The sequence below is a fragment of the Cydia strobilella genome, chromosome 6, assembly GCF_947568885.1.
Source record: "Cydia strobilella chromosome 6, ilCydStro3.1, whole genome shotgun sequence".
Classification (NCBI taxonomy): domain Eukaryota; kingdom Metazoa; phylum Arthropoda; class Insecta; order Lepidoptera; family Tortricidae; genus Cydia; species Cydia strobilella.
The window spans coordinates 17,880,278-17,906,955 of NC_086046.1; the positions used below are offsets into that span (position 1 = coordinate 17,880,278).

The 26,678-nt window shown below is 36.2% G+C and overlaps 1 protein-coding gene across 8 annotated transcripts in view; it reads right to left on the reverse strand.

Annotated features, from left to right (window-relative positions):
* The window catches only part of LOC134742191 (rho GTPase-activating protein 23), a 402,175-nt gene that overhangs the window by 330,416 nt on the left and 45,081 nt on the right, over positions 1-26,678 (reverse strand). For all 8 annotated transcript variants that reach the window (XM_063675176.1, XM_063675179.1, XM_063675183.1 and 5 more), the window contains one exon: positions 15,862-16,229. In XM_063675176.1, the coding sequence (XP_063531246.1) occupies positions 15,862-16,229 (368 nt within the window). The remainder of the gene's footprint in view (positions 1-15,861; positions 16,230-26,678) is intronic.

Genomic DNA, 26,678 nt, shown 5'->3' on the forward strand with positions numbered 1-26,678 from the left:
TGAAGGCATTAAGTCCGCCTTTTGTACTTGTTCTTGTGCAATAAAGTTTAAAATAAATAACAAATATAAATTTGAATGTGATCTATAAACTGTACGTCTATCATATCTTCAGTACGTTGCTTCAGGTCGTGAATGGGTAGTTGAGCTTTAGGTTCATTAATAGTGCTCACTGTATGCACAATACCTGCTTTGATATATCCGAACTATCCGAAGCAGAGAGCGGAAGGGTCTAGAGTTATCAGGATGTTATTGTTAAAAAGGATACCCAAATAGGCGCAATACTCAACAGGATATTTATCTTGTTAAAACGTAAAATTCGTCATCATACTCGTATGTAAATACATGTAGTTATAAGGGTATTTACTTCTATGACACGATTACTGTCTAAAGTAGTCGATGCGTAGACTTTTTTGTGTAATGCCTACTATTGAAATAACATATAAATCTAACATTTGTTTTGCACTAACTGTGAATATACATGTAGGGTTACAATAATGTAAGGTTTATATAACAGATAAAATAAGCTACACATACACAACCATAATATAATAAATATATGTACCTATTAACTAAGAGTACATATGGAAAATTATTTGTGGATTAAATAAATTTTAATTTCATTTCATTTAACAATAGTAAATGAAGCAGTTAATAGAACCTAATTATAATATGCTCGTTTTGTTTAAAAATTTTTGTTATTTTAAAACTTCATATATATCCACAGTCTTAAAAAATATATCTTGATATACTTACTAGAAAATAAAAATACCTTTTTCATCGTCTACGTTTACAGAGTTCAGTAACTCTACTTAACTGAAAACCGATACTCTTTATTCCGACGTCTCGATCCAAAAAGCAAAAAAAACTACACTCACTACACGTGCACTTACAGCGTTTCGCTTCTGAACAGTAGTATTGCGTACGAGTTTATTTTTAAAGTCCACCAGTAGTCGGTAATCCTGGTGTCCTGTTACGAAAATATTGGGTTTCCTGGACGCTTTTTGACGTACAAATAAAGATAGTTGTTTGTTTTTTATATATATATATTTTACTATAAACAATAAAAAGAGGCTTTTTATCCCTGGCTAATAAGTCTAAAGATTGTGTACGGTACGTTTTACAGAAATGTTTTAATACTTTTAATATTATCAGTGTTGGTCTCCAGTAAAGAAAGCAATCATCAGATGCTGCATTTGAAGGTTAAAAATTGACATCATTTTGACATCACTCTCAGTGTACCTGTCTCGTGCATGTCAATATGTGAGTAGAAAGGTGTTTTAAATATTCATAGTACGCCAGCCATCATGTTTTCATCTCAATGAAGCTATCTCACATACAATGCCAAAGCATGTCTTGCAATTTCGAACTAGAAATAGTAATAACCATTTATTTCCCCATTGGAATTTATGTTCGCATCACAATGCTCGGGTGACATTCCTGGCGTTAACAAAGCACGGGTGAGTCAAAAAATCATGAGAACCAGTTTAGTCCGCTCTTGAAGTAAAGCCACCGTGACACTGCCTGACACTGGTTAGTATGAATGGTCAACTCGCTTACGCTTGGTGAGCAATGGATTATATGAGCAGTGTATCAAGATGAGCCTGAAATGATGTCAAGGGTATGGCGAAAGTCACAGTACATACTGGGGCATTAGGATCACAAAACTTTCTGGCAAAAGTTTTATATTATAAAGGCGTCATTTATTTTAAGACGATTATCGTTCGATGTGTCTCAATCGAAAATGGTAGGTAATACAGTAGGTCGTATGCCTGCAATATACACGGGGCATTTGCTGCAGGTATTGTTCCTGTTGACGATTCCCAAAACTAGATACAGCTTCATGCCGCATGGAGCATCAGAGACGGCACATAGGTAACATGTAAATTTCCCTTCAAAAATTTGTACATCCCTTTCTGAAGTTTTGCAGGACTATTGGCACTTGTTATAAATAATTTTGTCTAACTATGCCATTTGAATAGCCCAATGTGCCCTCTTAGCCCTTTTACCTTTAGCACAATAGCTGGCACGCGCAGGCGCAGGGCGCAGGTGATAATAATGAATCGGTCAGTGCGCAGTAAATCAGAGGCGCCCGCGGCCGCCCGACTCGGCGAAAGCGACAACCACCAGTAGGGTTACCAGATGCAGTATCAGGTCCGTTTAACTGAGAATAGTTAGGTTAGAAATTATTCTTATTAATATAATTATGGTTAGCTAAGGACCAAGTGAACGCTTGGGAGCATGAAGCTGATTTTGTATTATGTTACGTAAGGAAAAACTTAACATACCTATAAACTAGTTTTAGTAAAAAATTCAGCTACCTTCTACTAGAAAAACGTCTGAGATAAGTGGTATACCTATATGTACCTATATTAGGTAATATTGTCGTCTTTTATGAAGGTTCATTGGATCAGCGAGAATCACTGCAAATCAGGAAAATTGAATCAATAAAGAAATTTCAAACAAGCCTTAAGATACAAAGCAGGAGCTCAGGAGTCAAAAGTGTCATAACGTCATAACGTATAATTTTCAAACAATTCCTGATTTGCGATTGGCGCTTATATTTACCACATTGTAAAACGGACAAGCTTTTCAGTATCTTCAGTATTCTTTTATTTTTAATAAAATAAAATAAATAAAATAAAATAAATAAATAAATAAAAATTCCTAACATTTTCGAATATTGATCATAATCCTGACAAATCACCAAAATTTCTGACATCTGGTAACCCTAAGGAAGGCAGGCGATTGGTGTGTATTCTCATTCGTTACGCGAGGACAGATAATCCGAGTCTTGAAAGAACCAGCGTAACGTGACCTCCAGATTTTTAGTAAACCTGGGTAGTAATTCAGTGCACTTAAAACTGGTTCGTCTAGTCAGTGTTTTGTAAAGCGGTAGGAATGAAATCTATGGTGTGTGCTGTGGCCAACTTTTGGGGGATAAAATAAACTTAGGTACTACAATTTAATATTTGCAGCTTGTCAATAAAACGCTACTAGAAATCAAACATATCAACCATCAACATCACGATGCATTCTAATCTATAAGCAAAAATATGATTATACCCATATCTCGTGGAAATTCACCTACGCGCAATAAATTAAACGTGATGTTAGAAAAAAACAAAAAATGTGGAGCGTCAGGTTTAGCAATAAATTCATCAAATACTTATCTTTATTTGATTCAAAATGAATAAAAAAATGTTACAATTTGCACCTAACAAAACAAAACCTTAATTTATATATTTTAATAGTTATTAAATATATATAAAATCATATAATCATAATATTTATTAAATATATATATAAAATGTCTACAATGAACCCAAATCAAACTTCAAGCAATAAATTGTAAAGTAACGATGTGTGTGTGATGATCACGATGATGATGAATGTGACTAATGTCCATAACATCAATTAGCGCCGCAAATTATGTACCTATTCGTATGCCTCGATTCGTATCGGATTGTTGACAGATAAGATAAGATAAAAAATAAAAAAAGTTTATTGCCATGTCTGTGCCAGATATGTTTATTAAGCTTGGATTGCAATGAAATAACAGTCATTTCTGCGTCGTAGTTCAATATAATTTGTTGACAATTGCTATCAAAAACTGACATACCTACTTGTTGGCTTTTATTCAATTTTTATTATTTTTGGACTTAATCATAATCATAATCATTTATTTCGTAAATGCACACAAAACATTACACGTTAGAAACAGAGAAAGGAAAATACATTTACATACATAAATCCTTACATATATACTTATATAAATCCTTGGATAGCATTCATAAAAAATCTTTAATACATATTGTGCTTATATTGATGTTTATAACATAATATAAGTTACACTTGTTACTCCACAGAACCTCTAGCATGGTCGGCCCAGCGATAACGCTGCTGCCGTCAGCCGTAGAATCCAACCGACGAATTATTGCAAAGGGAATTGCAAAGATCTCGATGCACTTTCTACCGCGAGCTTATTGGGCGGTAATAAGCTATTTTTCAATTGCAGTCGGCGATTTGATGCCTTTCTCGGATTGCCTTCACGGTTGTGAAATTGAGTCGAGCTTCCTTGTTCGCGGATTTTAGTAAATCATTGGTTGCGAGATTCGCTGTTAATATTGTTCGGTAAGACGGGATTCGGTGGCGCAAGCACACGGGAGTACATAGGATGAAGAATTATGTAAGAAAATGTGCTGAATGACACGTGTGCACTTTTTGTGACTAAGTGGTAGGTATCTTAGGTGTATTCAAATTTAATTTCGCAGTTTTAGCTCGAATTTATGAGAGACCTCTCCATCTCCACTAATTATTATAAAAAACCAATTAACTCCAGAGGGCTCTGGTAGGTTATGTACCATCATATTATTTATCACACTTCAATATATCCATGCGATCTCGATAGATAAAAGTAGAACTCTGGTTTCATTTATTACGATGTTGTGACAAAGCGCACGCGGTGGCTGACAATTGAAAAACGCGCTTGTTTTTCTAACAGATGGACTCATTGGTTACATAAACATTTAAAAGGTTAATAACACCCACTAATGGTAACACAACAAATAATATCAATAGTCCGACAATCTAATCCATTGTGTGCCCCGCGTAGGTGTAGCCAGGCTTATTAATACGCCCCATTTGAATTCATTACATCGACTTCGGTTCGATTCAAATGCTGACAAAGTGATATTTCAGTGACGCGAAGAGTAATGGTAAGTGGGTACTAACAGAGATGGGCATTAATCGATTAATCTTTTAGTTAACTAATCAATCGATTAAAAATATCAATCGTCATTTTTTAATCGCGATTAATTTAGTTGCGATTAAATTAGTTGTGAGAATGTTCGACTAACAACTAAATTAGTTTTAGTTTCAATCGACTAAATTTCACGATTAAATCTATATTAAAACTACGTAGTCGCCCGTTTTTGCATTTTTTATCTTGCAATATGTAACTACAAGTACGTATGTATGTAACATACGGAGGTACTCGTATGTTGTAACTATGTTAGTTTGGGTAGAATTTTGCGACTTATTTTGAAGCAGATATCTTCATCCGATTGAGCTAAAATTATGTATACACGTTTAATTTGAAATGCTTGAATGACAATGCAAATAATGCCATAATATTATTATAACGATATATTGGTAATAACGACAAATAGCGAAAAACTGCATTGTTTACAAATCGCAAACAATAAAGTAGGTTGGTGCATTATTAATACTTTGAATTATACGATACTGAGTAAATCTTAGACATAGAAACTATCAATATTTTGCTGTCTCTGATAGTAAAACTCTTTTTAGTGTCACGCGGTGACAAAACAATGGGATAATCCTACTTACCTGGCCTGGAAGTTGTTTGTTGCATTTTGGTGCAAGTGCCGACGCATCTTCTAAAAATAACACGTTCTATTGAATGACACATCTGCATGTTGTTTATTATCTACGCGGTCTATTTTGTTTTCAACGTGTGGTCATTAAAAATATTTAAACCTCTTTGTAAAGAACTCTCAGCGTTAACTATGGTACATTTTCCTTGCGTCATTCTACATTCAAATATATCAATCAACATACATATTTTATTTATTACCGCTATTGCCAATATATTGGACCGGTAGCGAATTGGTCGATCAGCCGCTTGTTTCATATACAAAGTTTGATTTATTATTAAGGCGGTTCCCTGGGCCAGAAGGCGAAAAATCTCCTTATATGATCCTGTTTTTCTAAGAGGCGTTGATATTCGTAGACGTGGAAAAAATATATGTAGTTCTTGACTATATTATCTTTAATATCATAGCTTCCGATACACGAATTATGACACTCCACTCGATACAATTAATTCCCAAAGTAACCTCTACCTCGGATTTTTAATCCAACTTTACTCGGTTATTTATTATGTGTTATAAACAAAAAAATAAGAAAAAACAATCTTAACATAAATAGTAATTTCATAGCTTTCGAATTTCGATATTGTTGGGTAACGTTTTTAAAATAAATAAAAATCGACAAAATTCGATCAAAATTTACACTTGGCGCGCATGACCTTTCCCGTTCTTTCTTGCGAAATGTGACAGAGACAGCGGCAAACCGATGGAACGGCCTTAACTGTGTTTTTTAATATTGTCTTGTCTTGTTGTATTGTTGTATTGTCAGTCACCCGTTGACCACGAACGCTGTAAAGAGTTCGAAACGTCGGGATGTATTATAAATTCAATATACGCGATATAATCCGTTTTCATAGTTTTGTGTTTTTTAATGTTTTATCTTATCACATATAAACATCTTACTGTATAAACAGCGTTGATTTTTTTGATATTTTTTGCTTTGAATGTTTCATACCTACAAAGTTTGATTTATTATAACTGTGTTTTTTAATGTTTTATCTTATCACATATGAACATGTTATTGTATAAACAACGTTGATTTGTTGATAATTTTTGCTTTTAATTATTATTTTTACGATTGCAAGACTAACCTCATATAGTTTAACTAAATACATATCATGGTTGCTTTTATATTTAATATACAAAGTTTGATTTATATAATTGTGTTTTTTTAAGTGTTATTTTACTAATGCACAAAGTACCCAGTTCTTATTTACCCTTAGATAAGAGAAATTTAATCCAATTTCAGACAGATGCACTACTTTAGTAGCAAAATAATAGTGAGAACAGATCTCACTCCTTAGAAACGGTCAAAATATCGTAAGTAATACATGACTATTTTATTTTTAAACATCCGTTAAGATGTCCTAATCAGTCTGTCAACATAGCCATACCGAGGTATTCTATCCAATTTGCTTCTAACATTAGTCGCGAGAAAATAGTCTAACTAATTAGTCGATTACAAAATTTAGTTGTCCGAAATCAATCGGCAACTAATTTAGTTGCAACTAAATTAGTTGCACTCTATACAACTAAGATTGATCAATCGTCGTTTTCAATCGTCAGTCGCAACTAATTCTTGTAATCTTAATCGTTAATCGTTAGTCGATTACATTTTGCCCATCTCTGGGTACTAATGACCCGCCTATAAGTTGCCGTCGGTGCGGAGTCTGTTTCATATTTAAAATAAGAAATTATAAGTTACTGAGTTGAAATATCACTTCTAGACCCCGCTACTTAAAATAAAATAAAAAACTCAAAACGATCGCAAGATGTATGTTAATGATGATGGAATTATGTTATCCCTTATTAATCTTTACGTCTTTCTAGCCGAGTCTAGCAGAGAACCTTTGTCCGCCTCAATCCTCGTCCTGCCTTTTGCCCGCCTGCCTGCATGCCTGGTTTTATATTAGGTATATCTGTTGCAATACTCAGGACAATGTAGTAACAATTATTTCAATCAGCGTAAAGCTGAAATTCCTCAATTACAATCACGGAACAACATCATGTAATTTGCTCCTACGGTAGGCTGCATTTTAATTGGCAGAGATTCTCCTGATTCCTCAGCGCAATTATGTATGTACTAACAGCAACAACTACACTAATACACAAGTAACTGGGAATTTATTCCGACTCATTTCACTAAGCAGATGCGGGTGAGTCGAACTCTCAAAGTACTCGTAATAATCGAATTAAAAACAATATCGAAAATAATTTTGTCTGAAAATCTGTCTGTTATCTCTTCACGCTTAAACCGCTAAACCGTTTTAGATGAATATTATGGTATGCAGATAGTTTGAGGCTTGGGGAAGGACATCATTATCATCCCACGCAGGCGAAGCGGCGGGCAAAAGCTAGTTGTCTTATATTTTTGTTGACGAGAAACACAGTAAAAAAATGGCAGAATAAACGCATATATTTATTGTATATTATATTTATCGTTGTCTGAGTACCCACAACACAAGGTTTCTTTAGCTTACTGTGATGCTTAGTCAATTAGTGCAAGAATGTTTAATATAAAAAATATAAATATAGGTAATCGCACTTAAACTATCGTGAGACATATTTCAAAATATTTATCAGTACGGTGATAAATATTTTATAAATATAGGTATGTATAAACGCGTACAGAACCATTGATAACAGAAAAAAAAATGTAAATAACTATTGTAAAGTATTGGTACAGACGCTATCAGTGCATTTTCAGATATTTTTGAGCATCTTGGCCACTTTAAGGTACCTGATGGCGACTGTACATAGCGAGTCTCCAGTTATATGTATAATATTTATGGTGACTTTGTTACATATACATACATACATACATACATACATACATACATATAATCACGCCTATTTCCCGGAGGGGTAGGCAGAGACCACGGATTTCCACTTGCTACGATCCTGACATACCTCTTTCGCTTCCTTCACTTTCATAACATTCCTCATACACGCTCGCCGGTTTAGGGTGCTCTTGACCTGGCCTTTCTTCAGGATTTCCCCGATCTGATCAGAGAAAGTCCGCCGAGGTCTGCCCCTTCCAACTCCCGTTCTACCTCTCCCTTATACACTCTCTTTGTTAGCCTCCTTTCACTCATTCTTTCCACGTGTCCAAACCATCTCAACATACCTTTCTCAATTTTTGTCACTACATCTTCGCTCAGTTCACACTTTTCCCTTATCACACTGTTCCTAATTCTATCTTGTAATCTCACCTCACCCCACATACACTTCTCAACGCTCTCATTTCCACTGCATTCACTTGGCTCTGATGCCTCTTCTGCCATACCCAACTTTCGCTACCATACATAAGTGTAGGCACCAGCACCCCTCTATGCACAGCCAACATATAGTTGTTACAAACTTTGACACATTGGTGGTTCTGTAAGTTCGGCTCGGAAATAAAGCCCAGTGGCAATTGCACACTGCAGGGTGTTACAGAAACACGGTACGGACGACATTGCTCCGGGAAAAGTGAAGCTTTCGCCACGCAGCTTGATAATCGTCACAAATTATTTAACCTGTAATTATGAAATAATTACTTTATTACTTACATGTAGGTAAATAGACCGTCTTGTTAGGCTGATGGTTAGAAAGCAAGCCGGTCTGTAGAAAATGGCACATGACGCTTCATATTGAATTATACGTTGTTAATTAAGTCACACAAACCTAGCCGCCGCCATTTTACATAGGGACAAAATCTACTAGCTATTTTCTTTTTATAACATTTTTTAGAAACGAAAACTAGTACCAGACTTATGCTAAGTAGGTACGTAATGTTCATGCCAAGTTTTATGTGCTTAATATAAGCATGTCGTTTTAAAACAAGAGTGTAACTTCAACTGTATGGGAGTGGCTTTTTGGCGGCGAGTTAATAGTGTAAATCTTAAGATAACTTGTTAATATTTTATTAATTTCATTAATTTCATTCGTTTCATTCGTTTTATTCGTTTCATTCGTTTCATTCGTTTCATTCGTTTCATTCGTTTCATTCGTTTCATTCATTTCATTGCATTTATTCATAAAACAATTTTACATTGTGTTTCAATGTATAAATTACTTAAAACTACATGGACAACCATAACAAGCAAACATGCAACTAATATTAAAGTTTAAACTTAAAAACACGAAAATTTATAAAATGGGTATTAGGATTGAAATGTAAATGTAGGATGTCAAATTGTAAATTTATAAATTAATAACACAGAATTATAATTTTATATGTCTGAAATTCAATACTCTCAAGAGCAATATAGACACTAAGGTCGGTAGCAAATTAAGTTCTCAAACTCGGCGTTTTCCGATCTAGTTTCCATCAAACACAAATGTAAAGTGTCGAACAAAATCTACTTCAGCTGCACTACATTGTCTACGTTAGACGCTCTAGTATTATTTTGTCTAACAGTTTTGAACACAACTACACAACTTTGACACCCACCCGCTAACTTCAGTTACCCGTGAACAAGATGCATGAAATTACCCCGAAATATCGGGTGCTCGGAAACAATACAAAAGGTAATCACGGTCCATATCCCCGTCAATATAAGTTAAGCAGTCAGAAAGAGGACTTATTCCGGTTCACTCGACCTTTCGACGCTATCAGCGTTTGGAATTACCCCCTGCCCTTATGTGGGTCACAGATTCAATATCGAGAGATGTCCGCGCCAGATGAGAGCTGCCAATTAAAAAGGTTAAATAGAAATTTTAATTAACTTTGACGAGATTAAGCAACGCGTACTGTGATTGCATTGTTGATTTCATATTGATAGGCTGAGAGGAAAACGATTTATCATGTGAATAATGATGGTAATTTGCTGATAAAATCAATAATATTGAGGTTGTTTCGAAAGTAGAACAAAACAATCAGTATCTGTGTCAAAATCTTACTTACGTTTTCTTTAAATTCTTAAAATTCTATCTTAGATGTCAAACGCCGACAACGTAAAGAGAGACCGAAGCCCTCGTACGCGTATACGTGTAACGCGTCTGGCCAACTCTAATGTAACACCTGCAATAGAGTCTTTAAGACCAAGTTCGGCCTGGCCAGCCACATTCGGCGTAATCCATAATTGCTGAGGTCGCCGTCATCGAAATCGATGAGTAGGACTATATATATATATATTATATAAGTTATATATCTATATGGCAGTTCTGAATTCGTACCTACTCGAGGTACGAATTCAGAACTGCTACGGTATGGAATTTGTCTTACTTCCATCTCATGTAAATGCCAAGATTCGAATTGGCTGTTTATCATTGAATCTCAACAGGGTTGTATAAAGTAAAACTATTTAATAGAGCAATCATCAAAATAAAGATAAAGATTTAAATGAAGAATGAATCAACACAACCAGGCGAGCAGTCAAAATCTCATAAACAACCAGTTTAACAAAACATGGAGCGATGTATGTAAAAAAAAGGGCACATTAATCAAAAATCTTTTTTATTTCTTAAATAAATGTAAGCATGTCTTAATTGCTTATTTTATTTCTTAAGATAATGCTTCGGGAAACTTGATGGGCATTTGGAAAGGCATCTCAAAATTGCACGGCAAAACAAAACAGTCAAAACAGCCGGAACTAACCGAAATTGGGCCAGGGGGAGCCATTCCAACCTCTTTACCAAGAACGGGTGAATCCAAGGCTCAGGTCAACCTGTATTTCATGTATTACATGAAGTGTAGCGACGAAATAGAAACGTTGATGAGATTCATCTCGTTTGTTCAGATAGCGATAGATTTGCCTTTGTGGGTTTGGCCTCCTCTACTATCTTTCTCCAGTTATCACAAACCTCGGCTACTTTTTTCCACTTGATTACTTTTTCATCTGAAGGACTTTCTCCACGCAGTCAATGTATAGCTCCTTGGTATTTTTCTGTTGTGACTTTTAACTTCTTATTTTTACTGTAATTTTGGAACCCCTGCATCATTAGGCCCCTGCATCATCTCAGGTTAGCTCACCCATGTCAATTGTTGGGAGTTGCACAATACTTCCAGATAACTACTAAGCCGTCAGATGGGCGCCACTGTCGTACATATAGCCAATAAATGCAATTTCGAGTACGCATTGTCATTTGTCATTAATTATCTCGAGGTCTTAAGGTGAACTTGATTCACCTGCGCTCGCACATGAAAGGGAACACCCAGGTCCCTCCAAAGCGGTTTTAGGCCAAGGCCCGACTCCGCCCTGTCTGGCCGCGTCATTAGCGTGTGGAGGGCCCTTTATCTGGGTCAACCAGATTTCAAACACATGATGTTTAGTGCCGCTTTAATGACAGAGATTTCGCGTGAAAGATTACCTCGTAATTGAGTTGGTTGGCTATTCCAGGACTGGAGAATACAGCGTGGCTGCGTAAGCCTCACACAAACTGGCCCGCCAATTTGCTGGGTGAAATTCATAATTACATACTACAGTTCGTCTATTTTAACTGCGCCGACTTGAACAGGATAAAGTGATGGAATGTCGTCATATTTTCATAGAAATTTGAACTTAATGATTATATCTCCTTACTTTGTCATTGCAAATGCCGTGCAGAGTTAGCTTGTTCCGACTCTAATTATAAACTTTCAAAGGCTCTCTTTCGTATAATGTGGAAGAAATAAACCAGGATCAGGATAGGTCAGGCTAGTACCTAATAGTACCTATATTGTGGACAATCGAGTTTTATCACGCACTATATCCACTATGCTATGCTGGGTGCTATGCGTCGCATCATCATCTTCGTAGGCATTTTGCCACGCATTCATATACTTTTTTACATTTTATATACTTACTTAATAAGAAGACCTATCGTATGATTTCATGCGTCCTGTTTATGAGCCACAACAATCAAAGTAAAACGCAGCTAATTTGTATGTAAGAAAAAAGACAATGATTCACAAAGAAGATTTGCGATCACGTGTAAAGTATAATGATTAACAAGACACGTTTTTCGCGTGGCGCCAACGCATTTGTTCCCAATGCTCGCCGGACGCGACAAAATCATGTGATCGGTGAAACCAGTCTACTGCGATCCTTCAAACAATAATAAAAATGCATGCAGAAAGTTCCCAGAAAAGTTAGGAGAGGGCTTAGAAATTTCTAAAAACAGGAATTACAAGAATTTAATTTTTGTCCATTTTAGAAAGTTTTCCATAAAAGCCAGCAGCGGTGATGCGTCAAAAAAAATCGTAAGCAAGTCACCGTTAATTTTAAATTTTATCATTAGCTGTAGGAAAAGTACGAATTTTCTGGAAACTTGACAAGCTTTTGGAAACCCTTTGAGGTAGCGGTGCCAAAAGTCAACTACTAAAAACCAGCGGTTGCAGCATGGTAGGATTTTATCGCCTGACAGGCATAGTGACAGGCGATAAAAATCCTACCATGCTATAACCGCTGGTGTTTCCTGTGAGCAATTGCAACAACACCGAAAACAATGTGTTGTATAACAGTGAGTCACATCTATCGCTTTCGTATCGATCGCGAACATGCCGTATCATCGTCAACAGATCATCATTAGCATATATGCGATGTGGTCGAAGAATGGACTCGCCCACTCGCCATGTCGCAGGCAAAACAATCGAAAGTTTGACAAAGACTTGATAAACATCCTGGAAATGTGCGCGCAATACACGAGTGCAAATTAAAACATAAGTTAAATACTAATAGTAAAATATCCAAGAGCCCCCTGGAATCAGCTTAACACACTTTCAGACGGATGATAGAGAAAACCGATAAACTTCCCAAAAAGTTAAATTTAAAAAGAGTCAACTTTGAAAACCATTAATAGACATGAGCCGCATTTAACGGAACGGTTTACAGGTTAACATTAAACTTAACAGAACTGTCAAATTTGCCAAATAATTCAATAACGGTAATGAATAATGATAACTGACGTTAATTTTGAAACAGCCAGCCCTTAGATCACGATCGATTTGTGCCATGATTCCAACCTCCAACAAAAGGAGATCCTAGTAAGCAGACATATGGTAACATGAACCAAGATATGTGAAAAACCGAGAGGCATACATGATTACACGCTGAGAGCAGATAGCATTGTTAAAATGCAAAAAAAGCGTGGTCAAAAAGTGCGTAAGGCAACATCAAAATGCATTCATAGTGCCCGTAAAAGGCGAGGCGGGTTTTGCTCCATTTTTGCGCATGAACTGCCGTATATCTGATGTCCGTTACGAATTAAACCGGCTACCGTATTACGAACGTGGCTACCAGGGATTTTATTCCAAATGGTTATCGAACGCGGAGTAGATCACTCGGACAACCAGTGAAATGGTGAGAATTACATAATTTGTAGGAATTACTGGAGATGTAAGATCAGTACGGGTAAGTATGTCTGCGGGATAAGACAAGTGTAGCGAGTTCATACATTTGCCACTAAATGTAAGCTGCAAGTAGCAAATGTATGAAGTCGCAATAACTAAAACTAATCAATGTGTTAACAAACCCCAATGCGAAGGCCAACCACACATACCCGTATGCCACACTTTTAACCTTAATGTAAAGTATTAAGTATTTTCAAACATTTTTGATAGGTATACGAACGAATTTACTTGGGGCACCGGCTTCAGACTCATTTTTGACATAAGCTGCAAAATATGCTTGTTTTTGGGCTCACAAATGAGATCTCACACACATAATTCAAAATATTTATACTATATACTAATAGTTTCCCATTTAAACATGACATCATCATTTTCTTATTATTGGCATTTTCATATGGGCGAAAGTGCAAATTGGCTGGTAGGAAAATGACAGTTCGTGCTCGACGTGGCACAGATATGAACTTTCCTCGAGCCACATTTTCAAACTATTAGGTATCTGGCAACTGTCAAATCACTGTCGCTAAGAATCTACTAGGTGGTCGCTACTGACGTGCACGCAATTAATGTTCTTGTATGCAAATTTTGCACCTTAAGATGACAAAGTGTGGAAGTGTGGTGTGGATATACATACGCCATATTTTCATAGTAATTTGACGTCATATTTCACACAATGTCACTGCAGTCTGTGCAGAATTATCGATCCGAAACTTACGTCTTGGCCACGACATTGCGTGACTAGCTTCGGCTCCGCGACAACCATAGGTTGGAACGAGACACAGCGATCGAACCTTTCGTTCCCACCTATGGTTTTCGCCTTAGCCGAAGTCAGTCGCGCAATGTCGTGGCCAGGACGTTAAGCGCTGGTTTCCTAGGATAGCGGTGTCGTCGTATAGCCGACCGATTCGGCCGACTCAATATAAAATACCACTCCATCCATATCTTTTTTTTTTGTTGACGGAGTGGTAAAATGCGTTACGTATTCCCCCGGCCTGGGGAGCCATTGGGGAATATGTGGGACTCCCTCCTGCAGCCATCCTCTCCTAAAGAGAGGAGGAGAGGAGGTATACCCACTAAAAGCCACTCCGGCGTCACCCGTCTTACCGTTTTGAAGGCGCCATGGGATGCCTGAGATTCTACCGTGAACTCCATCCATATCTAGCCGTATTATTTTGTATGGAGACGGCCGCTATATGACAGCACCGCTATCCTAGGAAAACAGAGCTTAACACTACGTGTTTTAGCTTAGCCGTGGACTCGCATGCGCCCGATTGGAATGACAACCCAGTAAGCCGGTAGACGCAGTTTATGCGTTAAAACATACGCGAGAAAAGTTATACCCTGGCATTAAAAAAGCTCAGCATTGTTATTAACTTTTAACAGACTATTCCGTTCTCCCCGCTGGACTCTCGGCATGAAAGTTTTGCAAATAACGTTACGGAATGGCCTCGTTCGTTTCAATTTTTTTTTTTAGTAAACGACCCTAAACTTTCGAACACGCAGAAGTTTTTTATTATATTATGGCTGTTATGAAATATGAATTATTACTGCTTACTTCCTATTTATTCTGTTTTTATCTGGCTGCTAGTGCTGGACAAAGGAATGTACGAGTATTATGTAAGTAAACAATATTTTTCGAACATATAATATGTGTTGAGTAGGTACATACATAGAATATCCTGTTCGTTTTTAATGGTTTTAAGTAAAATATAACAAACGAGGTTAGTCTCAATTGTAAGGAAGTAAACACATGGTTATAATTTGTAGTTCAATAACATAAATCGTCTTTTTAGGGTTCCGTACCCAAAGGGTAAAAACGGGACCTTATTACTAAGACTGCCCGCTGTCCGTCTGTCCGTCTGTCTGTCACCATGCTCTATCTCATAAACCGTGATAGCTAGACAGTTAAAATTTTCACAGATGATGCATTTCTGTTGCCGCTACAACAACAAATACTAAAAAGTACGGAACCCTCGGTGGGCGAGTCCGACTCGCACTTGTCCGGTTTTTTTAATAAGTATATAATGACGAGGCCGCAAGAAACTTTCAGATATTTTTTGTGTTAGTTTTCTTCATAAAAAAACTTTACATAGCGAATATTATCAACCTTAATGACTTCATTTTAGGCATTTCATTAGAAAAATGTAGAACTAGACCTACCTGAATATCTCTCCTTTGCTGCGGCATCCTCATGACCTGCTGGCCGGCATGACCTTGAGGCACTGGTGCAGGCATCCTCGGCTGCGGGGGTGCGACGTGCCTATGCACAGGAGGGCGCGGCGGAACAGCAGGTCTCGGACCTTGGATGATCACGGTCGGGCACAGAGGATGCGGCCTCCGCTCAGACCACTCAACCAACGCCAGGTGTTCGGAGGGTCTGATGAGGCGCGGGGGAGCGGGGAGGTTGGCAGGGGAGTCGGGGGAGAGGGTACGCGGGCGCGGGTCCGGCGGCCGCGCGGGCTGCCGCGGCGGCGGCGCGGGCGCGCGCCGCGCCCGAGCCTCCTCGTCGGCCATTGGTGCGCGCCAATCTGTTGACAATGACAGTTTCTTGTTTAGTGTTTTGTTTTCTTTTGTTAGGTTAGGTTCCACATTCATCAAAGCTCCTAATCTAAAGCGTGAATAAAGCTGCAGGTGTGCAATAAAGAGTACATATGTGTATTGTATTGACAATACAAATACTCTTTATTGCACACCTCAATAAAAAACTACAGAAAGAAAAATATATAGTTTCCTTTTTAACCTAGAATACTAAACTTACCTACCTAACTACCTACTGACCAATTAGACTATGTAGAGAGTGCGTGTACAATACCAATTAAAATAGTGCGAGATCCGAGATTACAAAAAAATACTAAATAAACTATAGTATTAAAACATTCCCCTGAGCACTGAATAAACGAGGCACTCCAACTCAAGTAGGGAGCGATTGACAAGTATTTGTTTGAGTTCGAAATAACGATGTATCATGCGATCCCCATACCAATCTAACGAGGGGTGACGTTTACGAGCGTATTTCAAATCACGTCTTCTTTGAAGAACTATAAAATATAATAAACCTCGTAGGCTCTGGGTTTTATTTGCCGTCACATTTCTAATATGTAGCAGAGAATTTGAACGGTATCATATATGATCATTTTGGCAAACAAATAACTTCGCCGGTAGCGATATGTCTACATGAGTAGGTAATAATAATGTTCTAATGAGAAACGTTATATATGGTCGACCTTCACCGATACGTCTGACGGATGAAACTTATATTTCATGAAAGAAAATATATTCCTGAACATAAATAAATAGGGTTGCCTAAATAAATATAGGCAAGGCTATATAAAAAAAAACTTTAAATTTCACTGACTTGTCTGACTAACGAAATAAGTTCCAATGTACATACAAGTAGTACAACATGAATCAATTAAGTTTAGTTGCCTATTTTGTTCCGGTCACTATTATGTGGTTGCCGTGTTTAAACAGGTGTTTTTATCGATAATAAAATTTCACTCATCTGTCTGACACTTAAATTATATATCAAAATGATGGTAATTTTATTGCGATTACAGTGGTAATAGTGGTATAGTAGGGTAGTAGTATGGTATACAGTGGTATAGGGTTGCCTGTGAAAATCCGGTCAGAAATAAGGATTGCCAGGCTTTTAAATAAAATAAGAAGGGACTTTTTGGAAAAGGAAAAACATGTACTTACACTAGGAAAAACTTAAGCTAGGATTCATTTTGAAAATAATTAGTTTGGCCGAGTTTTCGCAGTAGCCCGGTGGGTACTCAATTGTAAAGTAACGATGCGATTTAATTTTTAAACCGAGGCTAACGAGGCAAAAAATCGATCCATCTAGGTTCTATTGCTAGTAAGATTCGATTGTATTTTTTTTAATAAGAATTACAGTATTTATATGCTTTATAACATACATAATTGAGGTGTGTGAAGTCCCCAATCCGCATTGTGCTAACGTGGTTGCCCATGTTGCCACGTGCAGTGGGACGTTAGTATATTATATAATTATGGTCGTGATTATTATACAATCATTGTTTACATGATGTCTAAAATCTGATTTCATGATTTTTTTAGTGAATGCCTGCAAAAAATAGCAGTATGATAGATTTTTTGCCGCTACGTATATTATTCTCAAAAAAGGATATACATTATTATTTACAACGACGGGACTTAAATAATGATGAATGGGAATAATAATGAGTAAAAATCGTAAAGGTTTAAATCAAGGATATATATATTAAAGATAGCGCCATCTATGCATTGAGCATGGAACTCGGTGGGCGTGTACGTGGCTGCGAGTTTCCCGCGCTGCACCGGGCGACACTGCGTCTGCGGCGAGCAGTTTTGGAAACCGGATCGCGGCTTTGAACTCGACGGGTTCGAATTTTAGCCGTTATCGTAACTTTTTTGGTTTTCTGTTTTCCTGTTACGTGTGTGAAGGTTTCCTAATACCGTTTTTAGGGTTCCGTACCCAAAGGGTGAAAACGGGACCCTATTACTAAAGACTCCGCTGTCCGTCTGTCCGTCTGTCACTAGGCTGTATCTCATGAACCGTGATAGCTAGACAGTTGAAATTTTCACAGATGATGTATTTCTGTTGCCGCTATAACAACAAATACTAAAAACAGAATAATATAAATATTTAAATGGGGCTCCTATACAACAAACGTGATTTTTTTTGCTGCTTTTTTCCGTGATGGTACGGAACCCTTCGTGCGCGAGTCCGACTCGCACTTGGCCGGTTTTTAATTCTTAGGTACCTGACTCAAGAAAGTCATGAAGCAGTTACAAAATTTTTCGAGTGTATGTATTTCTAGATCTTTGAAGCCTAGACTGAATTTTGCTTTAGCTTCATTTTACTGATTGAATATTTATGCAAAAAATCTAAACTTTTCAATGTTTTTAAAACTACTATTGTCATAACATAACTACATGAATCGAAAAACAATTTTGTCCTACCAGGAGTACTACTAGACTTGTTGACATGCAAAACATACCGAAAGAAACATGTTTTCCCATAGATTACACAACTTTTAGCAATGTCTCATATTGAATAATACATGAACTAACATATCAAGCTCTCCTATTAGTCCGAGAGCTTGCAGTTTTTATAAATCATGCTGCCCTAGTGGATTTGCGTTAGGCAATAGATTTTAATCTAAGGAAAAACTAACTAATTCAAGTATAAAACCATGTCAATTAAATTGCTAGGAGGTTTTGAATGTATTCAGAGGAACCTATTCAGAGGATAATCCTTCCCATATTGAAATTAATTTTAAGTACATAAGGTACATTTTACTTTACCTACACCTTTTTCTAATTCATAGCATATTCAATGCAGAGACCATAAAGTTTTCTAGCGTTCTAATTGTATTGTCAAACAATCTGTGTTCAGTCAAGAATGCATTTGAATCAATGTCGTTTGACGACTACGTCCCAAATTTTGAGGCTCCACAATTAACGCCAAAGCTTGTTTATCCTGTCCGCTCACATTTTTCGATAGGAAGGGAACTACTAAATACATGCGCACGAAAGGCAATAAGTTATGACACATTTTGAATGAGATATGACTCTTTTACGGGATGTTACCAATATAGCAGTGAATGGAAGGGTTGGAAGGACAGGTTGAACCGGAGGAATTAATTAGGTGCTAATTAACCCACTCCTGCTGAAACTAGTTTGTGTTTTATGGCGACAGACGGGTTGTGCTGACTGACATGACCGTTTAAGGCGCTGCCCTCTTTGCATAATTTAAGTGCATCGCGTACTTCAGAGTAGGTACTTAACTGTACAAGTGTACAACATCCTGAAAAGATGGCGATAAATGGGAGCAGGTACTTCCGTGTTTGTCCGTCTATCACAGAAAATTTTGTTAAGGATGTTTGATATGGAAAATTAAAATTTGTCGTCGTCTGATAGTCACATAATGTGGAAAGGGAAGAAAGAGAATAAAATAAAGCTCGCTGGTTCAGCAATAGCCTAAATAACTAATTATTTGTCGGTGCATACAGACTACAATCCTGTTACATAGATAACATAGATATATTACACCTACAAATAGAGCAGAATTGTGTTTCATTCTCAAAACAGGTTTACATTTTCCAAAACTACTTATTGACAATAGTCTGTTGAAATTTAATCAATCAGCTCAATATTTTCCTATTGAAAAAGCTTCAGGTGAATACCCTTTTCAACCATGACGAACTTCTAAACAAACAGTACAAAGATATCTATTCTAATCTACAAACAAGAGATAGCAGAACCGATAAAACAAACGTTAAAGAAAACCGATGCAGCAAATACGAGTAAACTATTTACCTCAAACGTAAATAACCCGCAGAGTTCACTCACTGCCCACACTTGAATGGAACAAAGGCTTCGATCTTAAACACAATGTAACTAGCAATTTATAAACCGATAACCAATACAACTTAACGGTCACAAAGAAAACACACCGGTTACAAAGGAAATTAGGTACGAGTAGAAAGAGCTCGCGCGATGCAATATGCGTCATTGCTATGACAACACTGTGGACGGTTTTTCGCTCCAAAACGAACGCATGCGCTTTGCGATGTATACAACCTTTTTAATACTTCTTCGACACTGTGATTTGAGACTTATTGGCTTAGCGATAGGAATCATTATTGTGGTTTTAAAAAATCGACTGCTTAGGGTCGCGTGCTCTGCCCCACGCAATTTGATTCTGATAGTAGCCTGCGGTAGCAATTTTCCTTTATTATTAATATGTATACCTACGCGAATATATAGCTCGAAGGGGGAAATGTTACCCATTTCCTTCGTACGAGTTTTCTTAGTGTCGACTCGTGAAAATGAGCTTTTCACAGAAATTCGCCTGGGGAGATGAAGCGAGATTTTGAATGGGTAATTTTGACAGTGTTAATACTGGTCCCTGACGTCCCTGTAGATAAGAAAGTAAGGGCAGATCAGACTATAAATTAAGATTTTCTATGCATTTTAATAAGATGTAGAAAAAATACTAATGCTGGTAGTAGGGTACAGGGTTTTGACAAGGGACGTCCCCCTGGGGTTTGGAAATCATAATTGAGTTAAGATAAATATTGCTTCATCAATGTCCCTATATTTGTATGTTCATAGATAATACTACTGGATTTTAAAAGATAATGAGAAAAAACTACAGACAGATGCTCATAAAAATCTGAACACAAGTATATTATCAAGACATCAAATACTTGTTCAAGTTCTTTTATTTATTTATTGAGGAGATAACACAGAAAACATACATGGGATGAACAAAAAGCTTAAAATAGCATTAATTTCCAAGTACATATACGTACCTCTCGCATTTAGAGCATTATAAATATCGTAGAATAGTACCTACACTACGGATAGGTATATTTGACATATTAAATATTATTTGGTATATATTTAATAATATGTCTGTGTGTGTAAGATATCTTTGATTCTCATCCTCCGGCCCGTATATTTTTCTAAATCTCTTCTTTACTAAGAAGTCCGACAAATTTTATCTCTACCAAAAAAAGTGACAATGGTACCACAAAAACGCAAAGCTGTTAACTTGTTAATGAACCAGTTTCAAGGGGAAAAATGTATGGGTAATAAATTTTGAATACAATAACGTGCTCCCACAAAAATAAAATGCGGTTGTTAATTTTTTTTCGACTAATAAGATGTTATTAAGATAACTTTTTTACTATTCCGAGTAAATGTAACAGTTACTCGAAACATATTTTTTTGTTTATAAATAAGAGGCTCAAGGAAATGCATTTTGAACTGCCGTAACCTTTTAAACATCCTGTGTTTGTGGTTTTAACTTTTCAATCTGTCTTGATCGGAGACTTTTGGCCTTGGTTTATACTTAATATAGATTTGTATTAAACAAATATATTGTTTAAAAATCCAAAAAAAAAATTTAAGATATTCGAATGGATTGCTTGTTATATTCTTAGGAATTTATTTAAGACATATAAACAGACGTGTAAATAAATTAATCGAAAATTCGGCCTTCTAGTGATCTTCATTCATGGTCTTTCAATTGTAGCAGGTTTAACAGTAAGTAATAGCTCTTCTTTAGGCTGGACTGAATGCATGGTCATATTGGTCATTTAAAGGGCAGGCAGATGGCAAAGATAATATACTACTGCAATATGCGATCTTACCTATTTCTGCAGTCCTAAATTAGGATCAAGCACCGGAACAACTTGCTTTCTGAATTATGTATCAGGATTCAGGACGTCAATAAAAATAATAATGACCACTTACTGAACAAACAGCGTGAAAGCTGTTTTATGATATGAATATATCATAAAAAGATTTTATTGTTTATTTATGCGAACACGCAATTTATTTGCAATTTTGCGGTTGTCTGACGCAAAAATGTTTCCTGGTTGTCGATTATTATTTTATGACTAAAACATAAGAAATGATATACAATTAAAATATTGAATTTGTGTAAACGTAATTAACGTTTTAATTGGTGTAAACCTATTATACAATAAACTTACACGCAGGTATCTTGCTACATACTAATGTCAATTCCTGGGTCTTACCGACCGCAGCCCCACTGTGACATGAAATATGCTTAGTTATTTATGTCCGATACACCACACGTAGATTTATAGATATTATCGGCCCTTCGCGACATAATGATAGGACTAAAACTGTCATTATAACGTGTGTACGCACAGATTGTATATTCAAATTCTTATAAAAACAAGAAAAAACAGTGTATTATGACCTCAGAGTCTATAGTAAATATACCTAATTGCAGAGCGAATTTATATTGGTTTATGCATTCGAATCGCCTGCGCTAGGTGAGCGGACACCCTATGGACAATCGTAATCGTAGGCACGCACAATCTACAGGTCAAGCAATAATAACCCTTTAGCCGTTATATTAGGGACTTTGTGGATACAGTGCAAGGGTACACTCACGTAGGACCACCCCGGAGCTACGTGCGGTGAATACCATATCGGCAAAGGGTTGATGTATTGCTATTGGTGAATATTTGAAGACTACACGGGAAGAATGTTTAGTAAGTTGGGGGTGCGTCGTGCGTGTATGTCGACGTTTTTCCGTGTAAAAAGGGGACTAGGGGACGCATATGTCAACTCCCGTTAATGACATGGCAACTGCGGTACTTCGCATTTTTTTTACTGAATAACTGGTGATACTCGACAATTGATCGCATGGACTGTTACTGGAGTCTGAGCTTAATAACTATAAACCGAAACCAAAAATGTGACTACCAATTTCACCAGTCTTTAACTTTGGAGGAAAAGATAAATAAAAATAAGTCCTATAATATCTGTACTCTTACGTTTTTCAGCATTAGGTATATCTATACCTACCGTACAATGTACAATGTGTAGATTAATTTCGCGCAGAGTATAAATAACATGATGATGCTGCTTACAAATACTGAAGTTTCTAAACGGTAACGACATGTGGTGTAAACGCTATTGAAGTTCAGCTTTCACTTCACAACAATGATATATTTTTTGCCAAATCGATCTCTACGCATTTTATTGCGATTGGTATAAAAACTGTTTGATTTACATTTTGTTGAGCCTTTGTTGGGCTTTCCCCTTGTCAAACAGAGTTAAAAAGGCGAAAGCTGAACGCATTATAATATGGCGCCCACATAATTGTGTACGAAGTGTTAACCAGAGATGGGCATTAATCGATTAATCTTTTAGTTAACTAATCAATCGATTAAAAATATCAATCGTCATTTTTTAATCGCGATTAATTTAGTTGCGATTAAATTAGTTGTGAGAATGTTCGACTAACAACTAAATTAGTTTTAGTTTCAATCGACTAAATTTCACGATTAAATCTATATTAAAACTACGTAGTCGCCCGTTTTTGCATTTTTTATCTTGCAATATGTAACTACAAGTACGTATGTATGTAACATACGGAGGTACTCGTATGTTGTAACTATGTTAGTTTGGGTAGAATTTTGCGACTTATTTTGAAGCAGATATCTTCATCCGATTGAGCTAAAATTATGTATACACGTTTAATTTGAAATGCTTGAATGACAATGCAAATAATGCCATAATATTATTATAACGATATATTGGTAATAACGACAAATAGCGAAAAACTGCATTGTTTACAAATCGCAAACAATAAAGTAGGTTGGTGCATTATTAATACTTTGAATTATACGATACTGAGTAAATCTTAGACATAGAAACTATCAATATTTTGCTGTCTCTGATAGTAAAACTCTTTTTAGTGTCACGCGGTGACAAAACAATGGGATAATCCTACTTACCTGGCCTGGAAGTTGTTTGTTGCATTTTGGTGCAAGTGCCGACGCATCTTCTAAAAATAACACGTTCTATTGAATGACACATCTGCATGTTGTTTATTATCTACGCGGTCTATTTTGTTTTCAACGTGTGGTCATTAAAAATATTTAAACCTCTTTGTAAAGAACTCTCAGCGTTAACTATGGTACATTTTCCTTGCGTCATTCTACATTCAAATATATCAATCAACATACATATTTTATTTATTACCGCTATTGCCAATATATTGGACCGGTAGCGAATTGGTCGATCAGCCGCTTGTTTCATATACAAAGTTTGATTTATTATTAAGGCGGTTCCCTGGGCCAGAAGGCGAAAAATCTCCTTATATGATCCTGTTTTTCTAAGAGGCGTTGATATTCGTAGACGTGGAAAAAATATATGTAGTTCTTGACTATATTATCTTTAATATCATAGCTTCCGATACACGAATTATGACACTCCACTCGATACAATTAATTCCCAAAGTAACCTCTACCTCGGATTTTTAATCCAACTTTACTCGGTTATTTATTATGTGTTATAAACAAAAAAATAAGAAAAAACAATCTTAACATAAATAGTAATTTCATAGCTTTCGAATTTCGATATTGTTGGGTAACGTTTTTAAAATAAATAAAAATCGACAAAATTCGATCAAAATTTACACTTGGCGCGCATGACCTTTCCCGTTCTTTCTTGCGAAATGTGACAGAGACAGCGGCAAACCGATGGAACGGCCTTAACTGTGTTTTTTAATATTGTCTTGTCTTGTTGTATTGTTGTATTGTCAGTCACCCGTTGACCACGAACGCTGTAAAGAGTTCGAAACGTCGGGATGTATTATAAATTCAATATACGCGATATAATCCGTTTTCATAGTTTTGTGTTTTTTAATGTTTTATCTTATCACATATAAACATCTTACTGTATAAACAGCGTTGATTTTTTTGATATTTTTTGCTTTGAATGTTTCATACCTACAAAGTTTGATTTATTATAACTGTGTTTTTTAATGTTTTATCTTATCACATATGAACATGTTATTGTATAAACAACGTTGATTTGTTGATAATTTTTGCTTTTAATTATTATTTTTACGATTGCAAGACTAACCTCATATAGTTTAACTAAATACATATCATGGTTGCTTTTATATTTAATATACAAAGTTTGATTTATATAATTGTGTTTTTTTAAGTGTTATTTTACTAATGCACAAAGTACCCAGTTCTTATTTACCCTTAGATAAGAGAAATTTAATCCAATTTCAGACAGATGCACTACTTTAGTAGCAAAATAATAGTGAGAACAGATCTCACTCCTTAGAAACGGTCAAAATATCGTAAGTAATACATGACTATTTTATTTTTAAACATCCGTTAAGATGTCCTAATCAGTCTGTCAACATAGCCATACCGAGGTATTCTATCCAATTTGCTTCTAACATTAGTCGCGAGAAAATAGTCTAACTAATTAGTCGATTACAAAATTTAGTTGTCCGAAATCAATCGGCAACTAATTTAGTTGCAACTAAATTAGTTGCACTCTATACAACTAAGATTGATCAATCGTCGTTTTCAATCGTCAGTCGCAACTAATTCTTGTAATCTTAATCGTTAATCGTTAGTCGATTACATTTTGCCCATCTCTGGTGTTAACAGCAACACAATTAACTAGTGATTGTTATGCCCCATCTCATTGGAATAAGGTTTACTTATGGGCAGCTAACGAGTAGCTAAAAAGCAATTTGCCATTTTATTAACTTTTCGCACCATCACCCAATCAGTCCTTGTGACTCTCTTATTTACTTTCGTGAATGAGAAACCAGCAAGTTCACAAACCCATTATTGAATAACAATTGATCAAAAAACCTAGCTACTTATTTAAAATTACTTTTTTAAATATGTAACAAATGTTTTATAAAAAAAAACTTTTTGCGGGATTGTAAGTAAGTATCTAACATGAGAATCAGTGTGAATCGATATTCTTTAGAATCAGATTCAGAAAACATTTTCTTAAAATAAAGGATTGCTGACGACTGTGTATCTTTAACGTGAAAGCAAAAATATGTCATGCAATATACATACATAAGAGCAGGCAATATTCAAATTAACTTTTAGGGAGTCACATTAAGAGCATAATTTAACGGATTTTACTTACTGTCAATCTACAAGAATGACGAATGTTATCTTAATCAGCCATGTGGAAAAAAAACGCATTTCGTCCTACAACGGTATACGCAAAGTGCGTTTTAAGTGAAATCGATGGTGGCGCGGATAAACGCATCCGCGTCGGCGCGACAAAGCTGTCGCGTCGCGGGCATATTAACATCTCACGAGCGACAGATTTCGCGATACGAGGCTTCATTGCAAAATAAAAAGTTAAGGTCACCATTATTTTCATGCCTTTAAAATTATTGTTGGACAATGAGCCAGATCCAGAAGAGCTCTTTTGGCAATTATTTTTATCTCTCGTCTAATTGGTTACTGCAACTAGAAATAAGTTTTCAATTTTTGCAACAGGAGGCTGATTCAAAGTAACAAATTTGCATCAGTTTGTTGTCATTACAGACACCTTAGCAAAAAAATATATCAATAATTAATCCATGTCATATTTTTTTAAGTTATCGTACCTATGCCACCAAAAACGTGTACATTTTCTAGATA